This window comes from Haliotis rubra, unplaced genomic scaffold (genome assembly GCF_003918875.1).
Source record: "Haliotis rubra isolate DU_JTF1 unplaced genomic scaffold, ASM391887v1 Scf41, whole genome shotgun sequence".
In the NCBI taxonomy this organism is placed as follows: Eukaryota; Metazoa; Mollusca; class Gastropoda; order Lepetellida; family Haliotidae; genus Haliotis; species Haliotis rubra.
Genome location: NW_025767091.1, coordinates 2,141,621 through 2,155,974, shown reverse-complemented (window position 1 = coordinate 2,155,974; position 14,354 = coordinate 2,141,621). Strand labels below are relative to the sequence as shown.

Genomic DNA, 14,354 nt, shown 5'->3' with positions numbered 1-14,354 from the left:
CATGTGGCGAACAGCTTCAAATGATATAACAGGTTAAATTTAGGATTACACTTTTCAATAAAGATCCGTGAAGGTCCGGGTTAGACTGAACCTTCAATTACCCATGCTAGTCGTAAGAGGCGACTAACGGGTTCGGGTGGTAAAACTCGGTGGCTTGGTTGACGCATGTCATCTGTTCCCAATTGCGCAGATTGATGCTCATGCTGTTGATCACTGGATTGTCTGGTCCAGACTCGATTATTTACAGACCGCCGCCATATAGCTGGAATATTGCTGAGTGCGGCGTAAAACTGAATTCACTCACTCACTTTCTCAATAAAGTACGGAATCTAGTACATTTGTTGGGTTGTGTCCCATCCGGGATTCGAACCCACACCCTCAGAGTCAGGCACCTAATCGCCAGCACACAAAGTCAGCCGTCTAACCCACTTAGTCTCCGGATGGGTTAGACAGCCGGATGGGACTCAACCCCACCAATAGTGTATTCACATCTTCAGATGCTGATGTTGGGGTGAGGATTTTACGGACGATTTGGGAGACCCCGATTTGGGAGACCCCGATTTCCCAATCATGAAGCATATCACCACTCACTCGATCAGTATGAAGATCAATTTCTATCTTGATCAATAATTAACGCATTACACGTACATTTAAAAGGGCTTTAAAATTGAAATAACGACAATTTAAAAAGTACTTACATATAGTTACTTACGTATACATATTAGTAGGACTGCACGGTATTATCGGAATATCGCAATACGTGTTTAGGGACTTATAATGTAGAAGATAGGATTGACATGCACAAATAGTGTCACTCACTGTCCAATACTTGAGTTCCCAATATATCGCAATACGTATCGAAATACGGGTGCGCGAATCGCAATATATTGCAATACAATTTATTTGCCAATACACAGCCCTACGTATACATATAAGTAATATTCACATTAGCGGGTGACCTCGCCCAGATGAACACCTAATATTTATTATTACTTACGAGGGTGAAAATATCGGGGTTCATATTTTCATACGATGCCCTAAGGCAAAATATCACTTTGTGGTGGTGACGTGACGTCATGAACAATGCTATAACATCAAGTTTCTTCTATGACGTTGCGTTCTACGTGCGGCAAAGGCGGGTAGCCAGCCTATGTTTGAAAGTAGATTTGGGTTTATTTCCCTCAATTTGACGACTTCGGTAATAAATAGAATATTATATTCGTGCCCATATGATACTATCATTACGACACGAGTGCCTAAATGTTGGTATTTCCCGAGCCAGAGCGAGAGATATACCGATATATAGACCATTCTTAATGAGGCCTCATGAATATTCATATCTGTACCAAAACGAGGCTAAATTGGGCAAGGACACAATCGCATAATGGCGACAAATCTCAATGTATACTTCCGGGTTTCAAATTTCCCTTGAATGGTACATTACGAAACTGTCCAGTAGTTCAAGGAAATCGCAGAGAAATGGGAAAGGGCTACAAAAATGTTTCTGTAGCATATCCACGGATTGAAGGGTGAATAATTACTGTACTTCGTCTTCACGACACATCACGATAAGTCATATGACCTAGATATCTAGGTTAACGTTTACCATGTTGCGCAGCATTTATGAAGGGAAGCTACTCTAAAGTCACAATAGTGGAAATATTACCAAGGGAAGTCAATTACGTTTACTTTATCAACATATGAACAAAGCAAAAGACTCAACGTATTTCCTGACCTGGATTCAAATCATCCACTTCCACATGGGAGTAGTGTTGTTAATTCTTGAGCTGGATAATCGAGATTATAAGTAATATGTAGATCAAGATAGCTCCTCGAGTGGATCTGGACCAAACACAATTGTATTATTCATGTGATGAAATTATTTGTTTGGTATTTTTTTCTGTTTAAAATGTTTTGTCCTATCGACTCTGTTTTATAGATATAGGGTATTTAATCACGCACATATTTTCAGTTGTACCTACTGGTGATGGCGATGTGCGCGTAACTACATGTTACAATCGCAGAGGAACAACGCCACATCATATATCATGTAGAAACTATTTATTTCAATCAACATGAGTGGGACACAAAGTGCAAGACAAAACTGGATGATGTTTTTTCAAGTTCTTTCTTGACTGATTTGGTGGTGAATAATTATTTTACCTAAATGGACATATGGTACCTGCAAGGGGAATATTTGAAACAATTTTCAATACTGTGTTAGTATACCATAAAATTGATTTATTGTAGATCTGGTGTATTTATTCTGTACCACTGTAACTGAAGACCTTTTTTAAGGAGAACATATCATCAGATTAACATAACAGGATTCACACTACAGCAAACAATTAGTAACCTAAATAAATAACGAACACCTGGAGTGCAGTTAATAAAAATTTATTCTGAAATGGTGTCTTAAAAGTCCAATAACAATAGACACATTAACAATAGCTTCCAACTGTAACACTGATGAATAACAATAAAATTTTCAGAGGATGCAAATTGAAAATATATTAAGTGCAGTATTTATGTTGATAGAAATATCTTTTTAGATTAGTCTGACATGAATGACAACAATTACAGCTGGATCAATTCATAATTTATCATAGTTTTCTCCCCTTACACATTCTCAAAATCTCTTACCTATGAATGATTTTTTTTTCTGATTCCCAACTAACTCTTTTCAAACAGGATGAAATAAATTCTTTTTCATCAATTATTAATTAAACAGCAGCAAATGAGTTACATCTACAACTATGCCATTATGAAAGACCTTTCTATTATTCAGCTAAATCCATCAATGTGTATGTATTACAGCTGTCTCTTTTTTCATCCATCATTTACACAACACAAAAGCACGAAACAATTTCATTTACATTCATGTCTGTCAATTCTTGTGCTGTTTGGGCAAGGTACATCACAAAACCTGGGAAGATATTCAACAAATGAAAAAGTTCCAGCTAATCAGTGCCAATGTTTGAAATGACGGAATACTTTTTATCATCATACATGAATTTACAAACTCCAAACTTTTCAAGTTCAAGTTTTCTGTTCAATTTTTCTATTTTGTCAACCTTTTCCTTGAGTTGCCTCTCCTGTTCATGTAAGTTTTGCTGGAGTTGTTCTATGTAGGACTGGGGTCAGTGGCTGCTGTATCACTCTCTGCTTCACTGTAATATAAGCATTGTAAAGCATCACTATTATCTCTTCGACCACACAAACAATAAATATATCTCTGGAATTACAAATATACATCATGGAATAGAGGCTAACATCATTTCATATTTTAGACAGTATGGGCAATCAATATTTTTATATGTAAATAACATAGCATATAGGTCAAAGTTCAGTTGTAATAAATTCTTTAAAACCATGTCAGTTGGCAAAATTGACTTAATACGATCTGACATTCTTACTGTATCTGAGATGGTGACTGTGGTAGATTCCTTATGGGCGGTTCCTGAGCTGGTGACATGCTCTCTGACTCTTAATTAGCAGCATCTGAAATGGATATTTAGACACTAAATATATTTCAGTTGTTGTACTTAGATTGTCCTGTAATATTTCCTGTATTCCTGAAGTACTGGTCAGTACGGAAGCGCTGAAGGGACCTCATAAAATAAAAATTATCTTGAGCGCACAAGTTAATATCTTGAGCGCTCAAGTTAGTTATCTTGAGCGCACAAGTTAGTATCTTGAGCGCACAAGTTAATATCTTGAGCGCTCAAGTTAATATCTTGAGCGCACAAGTTAGTTATCTTGAGCGCACAAGTTAGTATCTTGAGCGCACAAGTTAATATCTTGAGCGCACAAGTTACTTATCTTGAGCGCACAAGTTAGTTATCTTGAGCGCACAAGTTAGTATCTTGAGCGCACAAGTTAATATCTTGAGCGCACAAGTTAGTATCTTGAGCGCACAAGTTAATATCTTGAGCGCACAAGTTAATATCTTGAGCGCACAAGTTAATATCTTGAGCGCACAAGTTAGTTATCTTGAGCGCACAAGTTAGTATCTTGAGCGCACAAGTTAATATCTTGAGCGCTCAAGTTAATATCTTGAGCGCACAAGTTAGTATCTTGAGCGCACAAGTTAGTATCTTGAGCGCACAAGTTACCATCTTGAGCGCACAAGTTAGTATCTTGTGCGCACAAGTTAATATCTTGAGCGCTCAACTCCGTGTTTAGCATCTAATGGCATTAATGGAACGCACATTTGCTTGACTGCTGGCTAAAATGTACAAACTTATATCCTTTTTGGAAGATTTCAAACGATGCAAAGTCGGAGTTAACTATAGGTGTTTATGATGAGACTATGTAAAAGTATGCAAATGTATCATGAACATTGATAATGTTTATCATGTAAACGTTCATCGTCTTTATGCTTGTCAATACTATTCTTTGTATCTGATTTTACCACTTTTTGCTTTATTACATAAAGCAGGCCTAGGTATGTGTCATGTCATAATAAGAATTAAAACATAAACATGAGTTGGAGTTTATTGCAGGGATGAATAGTGGTTTTACTTACTTCTTATATTGGTACATAGAATTATGAACACTTGGATAACTTGTTTTTTTGCTACGGCTTTATTATGTATATATATTATTACATGACCATGAAAAATGTAAACATTGAGTGTTATACTTAATTATCTTAATTATAAAACTAATGTCTGATGTATTGGAAGTAAAGTCGACCACTTTCAGGGAACTATAGTCTGTAGTCTTGGTTTGCATGTATCAGTAATGTTTCCTAACGTGGGTACAATGGCAGTTTAACTCTGTACAATATCATTTAAAACCCGCCTGATTTATTTGATCCATTAGTATGTGCACGTATAGCATATATACCGACTTTATTTCTTACTAAAATACCGTGTTCCCCGTTTCACTTCTTCCGTATCCATTTCTGGTGTCCTCCGCCGTGATATTGCTGGAATATTGCTAAAAGCGGCGTAAAACTAAACTCAGTCAGTCAGTCAGTCTTCCGTATCAATCCCTTATGTATACGTATGTGTGTTGTAGTTTATTTAACATGTTTTAACAACACAGGAAGTTGAAGAATAAAGACGTCGATGAAGACAGTGCCCTGAGCGAAATTCAACACCATTCGGGTCCAACAACGACCGTACAGTATCCTGTTTCACGATTAAACCGCATTGAATACATTTTTTGATGCATCAACGATAACCATGTCTTTGTTCAGATCGTCGAAGTCGTCCGCAATAAAGTATGTAACATCAGCGCGGCGGTGGGGTAGCCTCGTGGTTAAAGCGTCCGCCCGTCACGCCTGGGTTCGATTCCCCAACCTGGGTACAAAGTGTGCAGCCCATTTCTCGTGTTCCCCACCGTGATATTGCTGGAATATTGCTAAAAGCGGTGTAAACCGTATTCACTCACTCACTGTAACATCAGCAAATCTGGTATCTGGTACGAGAGAGGGACATACACCTCATAATACGCTTCAAGTGGTGCACTATACTATACCATGATTTTTGACAAGAAGATGTGTTATGTGTTTGTATTGGAACCCAAGCCTGAAATAAGCATGAATCAGCTCGCGTTTCCGCTGCTCCTTGCTTCCACATGAACTGCTTATGAAGCAGTGTATCTCAATATATACTAAGTTGAGCGCTCAACATACTAACGTGTGCGCTCAAGATACTAACTTGTGCGCTCAAGATACTAACTTGTGCACTCAAGATAACTAACGTGTGCGCTCAAGATACTAACTTGAGCGCTCAATATATTAACCTGTGCACTCAAGATAACTAACTTGTGCGCTCAAGATATTAACTTGTGCGCTCAAGATACTAACTTGTGCGCTCAAGATAAATTATATTTCATGAGGTCCCTTCAGCGCTTCCGTAGGTCAGTATGCAGTAATTTTGAAAGTACATATTTAAGATTGTTTTAACAGCATCTGTGTGTCCTGCATATACATGTACTTGAAATGTTACTTTGATTTGCAGCCAATCTAATTTCACTGATACAGAATATTTGCAAATAAAATTCCCTTGCCATCATGACAAGAATGTCTCCATATGTCCATATGCTTAAAAAAAAAAAATATAATAGACCGTTCATAATTTATGACTAGGGGGGTGATGATGATTTTAGGTGCGGTGTTTGTGGGGGTTGGGGTGTCTCCCAGTTTGTTTTGGGAGGCAGGGGGAGGGGTCAATTGTGTACATATGAACTAGGGGGTGATCACTAATTTTGAACATGACAATGTGTGTGAGGGGTTGGGGGTGGGGTGGGTGTTGAATGTGTCTGTGTGTGTGTGACATTCACATTGTACATGTGCCCCTAACATTAAAACCTTGCATAGTGAACAGTTTGTACATTACACGGCAGATCTAGACTATGCCATGTGCCGTAATTATTTTGTACTTACTATGAATCATTTTCCAGGATCTCTCCGTATTTTCGTCAACCACTGCCTTCTTCTGATCTTATTCTTGGGAATATGCTGAAAAGATACCGTAAAATCCTTACGGGCATCACTCCAACGCAAAGGCACACAGCAGTTATCTTTCCTTTTCGAGGTCGCCATTTTCAAGGTTGGGTCAACCTATTTAAGCCTCGCTTTCGATTTGACCTCGAGGTCATGCATATTGGCTAAGAATGGTCTATCGGCACGAGTGTATAGGCATGACATGGAAACTCATATAATATATTCTATTTATTCCCCCCGTTGAAGATATCACTGTTTAATAAATCTACAATGTTACAGATTGTGTAATAACATCGCATGATGCCGGACGTATGACGTCATAATTGTTTACAGTTATGACGTCACAATGAACAATACCTCTGCCACAATGCTATTAGACTTTGCTTGACTCGCGGAAAGTTGCGAAATGGTCTCTGTTACGAGTCATCCCACTGTAGGCAGTTTCTATCAATTTATGGTGGAGGGTAATAAATAGAATACTAAACTCGCTTTCGTGAAATACCATTTTTATTAAACTCGTGAAAGATTTAGTATCATTAACTCGTTTAATAGAAATGGTATTACACGGAAGCGAGTTTAGTATCCTTTATGTAGTATCATTAACTCGTTTAATAGAAATGGTATTACACGGAAGCAAGTTTAGTATCCTTTATGTATGCATGCGGTCGTAAACTTCCCGATGAACATCAGTATGTCACGTGATTAATACGTTGAAAATCGAGCGGCGAGTTTGAGAACTACATGTATCAATATTTCGCGCTTCATGGAATTCATGTGAGGCAAATAATGTCTTCATCGGCTGTGAAACCGTAAACAAAAACACTGGTGGCTACATGTGATATGTCTGCATAAGAGCAATCATACCCGCCCACAAAAAAGTCAGCTTGAGATTGCAGCATCGATTTCCTATCAAATGCACGCTTATATTATCTCCCTTTGTTTGTGCGAACGAATGCGACCGGAAACACATGTGTTTGTAAACAGTCAGCCAGCGCGAGAACACGTTGGTCGCGATACTCAGCTTCATGGACCGCTGGCTGCAAGTAATAGCGGTTACACAACAGATGTCGGCATGAGATAGTTTGTCACAGCGTTCAGTACACGACTAACGTCGTCAGTCGAGCGTTCTGGTTAGTCGCCACAGACGCTCGAGGGAGAAACGTCTCGAGACATCTGACCAGCGTTTGACACTTCAGCGCACTGGGATTTTGGTATGTGCTGACCGGTTGAACTCGCTGTTGACTCTCACTGACCTATTTCAGTAATCTCGGACCACGTGGTGATTGTTTTGTTTCTCGCGTGATCAGGTTTAAACTCGCCGTACATTGTGTTCAGCAAGGTTAGACAGTGTGCGTATAAGCGTTGTCAATCTTCGGCCAATACAGATCCCAGCGTAACTGATAATTATACCTACGAAGTCCGTGGAATTACAGTGTTGACTGACAGGACAGCACGTGGAGATTTCTTTCTGTCCAGAGAGACACCACCACCAGCAAGATGACGCTGGTTTTGAGGAACATGCAGAAATTGGTGAAACTCAACATGAGACGTTTGGAAACGGAGATCAACATTTTGAGAAAGTGTTTTGGTGTGGAACAGTTCGACATGTCAGTGTTGTGTATTTGTGACGAAGAGATGGCGACCCTGAACTCGGCTTACAGGAGGATTAACTCGACAACAGACGTTCTTGCGTTTCCATTTTATGAGGTAACTATATATTGGTTGTAGTTAATGGTCATTTTAATGAATTTTTTAAATCTTCGGCAAAACGAATCTATGTAAGTTATAAAGTCATATTTCTTGTAATCTTTTAACATCTATTGCAACTTTCAGTTTTAACACTTTGATTGCAAAAGATTCAACCATGACAAGATGCTATAGAATCTACTCTTATTGTTACAAACCCTGCATTATGATGCTAGTCATTTTAAAATTGTTAAAGGGGAGTGGAGTGGGGTGTGACAAGATTTATCAGTGTTGATGGGGAGAGGGGCATGAAAAACTAACATGTCTGTTTATACAATTGTATATAATTTGAAAAATTACATCACGTTTCATTACTGGTGTACATTTATTTTAACACTGCTTTATAGAGTTCATAATCAGTCTTTATTGGAACAATCCTGTGGGTTGGTATGCAGCTTTGAGTCAGTGTCATTATTAACTGTTGAAAGTTGGAGATTATACAAGATTCCAAACTGAATACTCAAATTAAGGAAAATATGCTTACTGACCATTTTAAAAGTTCTTGAATTTAGATGAATTTTTACATTGCATTTTGAGATTGAATTCAATGCAGTGATATAAAACTTAGCATAAAAGCCACATCCTCTTGCTCAGTAATCAGTGAATTATCTCTACTAAGCAATGACATTAATTACTCGTTGTACATCTTAACATGAATTGGGAAAATGTTAAATTCTGATTTGGATTTTTTTTTTTTTACATTTGCTGCTGATTTGGGTGTTGATAAATCCCTGATACATTATATCGATGTTCATGTTCACCAACCTCTGTGAGATACCTTCTTTTTCGTTTTCACATAACCATCTGCTGACAAATATCATTAACTGCAAGAAGTATGAGTGTAGCTTGCCTAACTGCATTATATTGACATACCGGTATTCAGTATCTGCAGCCATGCACAACATAATTACTTAAAACCCATTTGAAAATATTCATGCAGGATATGAAACTCATTTCTTGTGTTAAATGAGCATATTCCTGGAATATTGCAAAGGGTGTAGAAAACACAGTGGAAAGTGAATAGTTCCATCCCCTGTCCGTGCTGTTCCTAAACTCTTTATATGATAGTTGTTGTTGCCCTTCCTTCGCTCAGCATTAAGTGATAAGCATATATATGTCTGATTGTGACGACGATGTTTTACAGGTTTTACGGGTTTTACATGATGCACCAATGTGCGTCCAGGATGCAGAAATGTAGAGAATGTACGAAGAAAATATTCACTGCATCCAGAAGGACGCACAACTTTATTCACTGTACACACAACACCTATGACTTTGCTAAGTGTTTGGTTTCTTTCAGAGCAGTTACATTGACAGGGCTTGATTTTAGATATGTAAACCTACTACCACCAGGTGCAACCTCAAATAAAAACATGGTTTCTCCAGCCAAATTTCAGTTGCAAGGTAGGGTGTTAAAATGTCAGAGGTTTCAGTGCACTTAAAACAAAGTTCCATGAATATTCTCAACTATTTGAGACCTCAAATAGTAGTCTTTTGTCTAGATTAGTCAGATAATGTACGAACAGTTTTGATTAGTTTTACATGCCTGCAGCCTTTGAAATACACTCCCCTTCTCCATCACGTGGCTAAACAGCCACCTATAATACCTGGTACAATCCATTTGCGACAAGACACCCGATGAATCCTCGTAATCATGTACGAGAAGGAACAATCAAATAAACTTTTTCGACTACAACTGTCCATGGGTGCACCATGTCACAAACAATTCCAGAAAATATAACAAAAAACAGGTTTCAGGTATTTAATTGATTCTAGAATTACAACTGAACGGAGGTGCGGGTGCCGTCTTTAACCCACTGGATGCCACAGGGACATATATGTCCTTCCCCTTCAACCCTCAATTTGAAGTCCAATAAAAATCAAAATATCCCACGCAAACAAATACACTTCACAGTTTCGAATTCTGCGGGAAATTTCCTGTTTCTTGATACCATCCACTATTATTTTAGACAAAGCTCAAGTGCTGAAAATGACCTTTCAAAATAGACTTCATCGAAAATGTCGCCACTTTGGACACAGCACTAAATCGCGATTCAAGGCGTTATTTGCTGTATGTTTTTAAATGTGAAAATCGGATAATTACTGGGAGTATTGAATTTCAAAAATAACATATTCATGATCACTGATATCAGTTTTACATGAAATTGCTAATGATAACTCTGAAACGCTGCCGATGAATCTAGAATCGGTTGGGATGTTTAATTTAAAATGCACTTACACATAATGCCGTGAGAGCCGCTTTCCGCCATATTGGATAGTGTTTACAAAATAACGCTTCGCTGGAAGGCCGGTATTGAGACTTCTATTACATCAATGTGATATTTCATATTCAGCTTCAAAAAATGCATAAATGAATTCCCCATACATTTTAGAATCAAACTGCAACTGGTCTTTGTCACCAATGCCAACTGTCTAGATAAAATAAGATCTAAACATATTGGGTGTGAAAACGAACGCTGTGCTCGAAAGACTGCGCTGCTTCAAATGTAAACAAAGACAAAACCTATTTTACACTGTGTAGCATTTTCTGAAATTTTCCAACATTCATCCGTCTATTCATAGCTTGCAATGGCTCAATACCTTTGGAATATGCATGGAAAGAGTATCGTAGCAAGAAAAAGGAAATTATAAATAGATACAATGCAATGATTTGATAATTCATAAGAAATTGTCAAAGTTTCCGTGCAGCGTGACGCCATGACTGATGCAAAATCACGCAGAACGACAACTGTAAGCATCAGCATTTTTGGCTTCTTCTCTTACTTACATTAAAAACGATAAAAACATATAACAATACACAGAAAGTCAGAATCATTCTGATTACTTACATCTCATATTTGGGGCGGTGGGGTAGCCTAGTGGTTAAAGCGTTGGCTTGTCACGCCGAAGACCTGGGTTCGATTCCCCACATGGGCACAATGTGTTAAGCCCATTTCTGGTGTCCCCCGCCGTGATATTGCTGGAATATTGCTAAAAGCGGCGTAAAACTAAACTCAGTCAGTCAGTACATCTCATATTTATGTACAAACGGTCCCTGAATCAATGGAAGGGTCCTCGAAAAATCCTGTGTATCCTTGTCAGCAAAGCCGCCATTTTGTAAGAAATAGGTCATCGGTAGTGATGTCATACGTCAACATTGTTCTACATATTAGGCAATTTCTTTGAGGTGAAGGTCGGTTGAACAAGAGTAAACACAATCGCCCAATCCTTCCGATTACACTGTCAGTATTATGGTGTATATTTTGCGGATAGTTCAGACACTTTTTCATGAAACCCACTTCAGTATCTACATTTAGCCTTGTTCAATATCATATCATACGTGCATATAGGGTTTACGGTGTTTTATTCTTTGAAAGTTTTTGATTGTTTGAATAATATTTACATAAGAAATTGACACATTTAGTGCAGTACACCATATTCTTAACCTTTATACAAGTGTTAGAAGATCAAACGTAGCCATAACTGCAACTACTTTAGTTCCTATGATGAACAATATTCAATGCATTTGAACTAATATTGCAGTTTCACATGAACAGGTTAATGAACGGAGATTGAATTCAACCTTATAAGTAAAACTGATAATATTTAATGAACATGATTTATATATGTTATGAAATGTATATGCACCCATATTTAAAGGAATTGTCTTGTTCTTTGCACATTTTTGTGTCGCTTTTATAGAGAAAACAATGGTGTAAATTGATTGGCCAGGTGTGCCGTTTTTGTCGGAAACGCTTTATGATTCACTATCATTGTTTTCGATAATATAATCAATTCATATTCGATTTAAAAATATTGTGATGACAGGATATCAAACTCTAACTATATTTATACGAAAAAAATTTAAAAATATATAAACCATGTCATGTCTTAATTTGGACAAATCTTACATCCATATTCTAACATATAGTACGTACTAGTTCCATATATAAAGCTATCTGTTTGCATCTTCGATTGCATACTTATGAAGAGAAATAGCTACATAATCATAAACAAAGAAAATTCTTATCCTAAACAATATATTCGGGTGTTTTGAAATGTTATCTTTCATTTACGTTACATTAATGCCAAACAGGTGCGCGTGTTGCTCACAAAAAGATACACAGTCAAACTGTCTAAGTGTTGATATATTCAGGACACTATTTAAACGGAAAAATCAGTCATTTTATGTTTTGTCTAAAGAGTGTTAATTCTGACAAAGAAGCCGAGACCTTTCACACAATTAATGGAAATTAGGTGAGATATATACTAATCAGCATACCAATGTCGTCTTTTTCCGACGTTGCAAAATTCACAAAACAAGCAATGACGTCAACTAAAATGTTGTGTTATTTTCAGCAATTTCATTACATTTGAAGATATGGCTATTACTCTGGTAATAACGATGCAAAATTAGTCAAAATACATCTACACAAACAGGAGAATATGGGAATCTAAGAACTAACTTATATATCGGATAGGGCCATCCAAATCGCTATTACGTGCTTTCACATGTAGTATGCGTTGTCATCTTTTCTTATAAATTGTGTAACTACCAAAGCGTATCCGCTCTTATTGGGGAACTTTGAACTGGAATAGTTTGGTTCACCATGAACAAAAGATAACGAAAATATAGCGTCCGTATCCACAACAAATACTCTCCATGTGATCTGAGTTACATTGACCTAGTTTTAAGAATAATGGAGTTATGCCCCTTATCATTATCTCGCATTATGACCTCTCTGTCATGCCGCTTTTGACGCGTGGAAGAAAATCCATTTTTGACATTTATTGCGAGTCATTTTTAATGTTGAGCGCATAATGTTATGCATAAGCACATAAATCCGATTCATATACACTTATGTCGTTCAGATATCAGGCTGTATTTTCTTCGCTCACACTTTCTGAAAAGATGCCAAAATAAAAAAATCGTAGCACAGTGCTTTTATTGGTGCTTAGCATAAAAGCGGAGAAATTTACTGTTTTTAACGGATAACAACAATTTGGACAACATTTAGCAAGGTCTATTTCTCAAACCGCCGAGGTAGTTGCACTTATATTTATACCAAAGGATTGGAAATTTAATATTCTACATTTCTGTGTAATTTTATAGCCGTGCGTAGATCCAGGACCACGCAGCTGCAATTCTGCGACAACGTTCACTTTTCAAAGCGTGCATGAAAATGTGCCTGAAAAAACTCGGCAGCCAGGGGGTTAAGGACTGTATTTATTTCGCTCCAATATTCTCTTCTCCGGAGGCGGTTCTTCTGTGCCAACGGATTGCTGTAGATGAGCTCGATGTTGCTGTCGCAGTTCTTTTCCTTTGAATGATGTCATCTACTTTTCTGGCCATTTCTTTGGACGTTCGCTGAAAGAAACAGTGATATTTAATTGTGGAGGTACTTATATTATTTCACTTATGTCATTCAATCAGAAACAGACATCATGTGTGCTTCAAACAATGTTGTTAAATCACGATGGAGTTATTATTCATTTAACTGTAAATGTTGGTACTAGTAATAAGGTTTCCAACTAATTGTGGCACAAGAAAAGCAGAAATTTGTTTACAAGTATATATTGTCCTACTTAGAACTGATAACTCTTACAGTATCTCTTAACTAAAATCGTGAAATGTGAATGTTTACGGAATCTATAGAAATGTAAAAATTCTCTCCCAAAAGCTTCAATGTTAATTACATACAGCATTTTACGTTAATTCCCTGATTTGTCAGACATTAACGAATTATTGTAAAAGACAATACCATGGACTACGGACTGCTGATGACGTGTCCGGTCCGTTCGGTGATGAGCTGTTCATCCATACGAGAGTCATACAGGTGTGTCGCAGGTGTCGCCCTCAGAGTGGTTTGAGAAAACGGCTGCCTTGCAGAGTCGTCTGTGTCAGTGGGTGTATACCGATGTGGACGTCAGCAAACCATGCATCCGCTAACTGGTAGCGGAGAGATCCAAGTAGACTGGTACACGAACCCTTGTGGCCCTGAATAAACGTGCATAATAAATACAGAGTCCAAAATAAACAGTATTCTAAGTAATTTCAGGAATATATTATAATAATCATTTTTTATATGCAGGTTTATACAAATCAAATGTACCGTGTATTATAAAATATATATCATAAAAGGTCTTGAAA

The 14,354-nt window shown here is 37.5% G+C and overlaps 1 protein-coding gene across 1 annotated transcript in view; it reads left to right on the top strand.

Moving 5' to 3' along the window:
* The first annotated feature begins 7,456 nt into the window (after positions 1 to 7,456).
* Positions 7,457 to 14,354, top strand: part of LOC124287965 (endoribonuclease YbeY-like) — a 28,649-nt gene continuing 21,751 nt past the window's right edge. Inside the window, exon 1 of the mRNA XM_046724468.1 lies at positions 7,457 to 8,164. Within this exon, the coding sequence (XP_046580424.1) occupies positions 7,955 to 8,164 (210 nt within the window). The 5' untranslated portion in view covers positions 7,457 to 7,954. The remainder of the gene's footprint in view (positions 8,165 to 14,354) is intronic.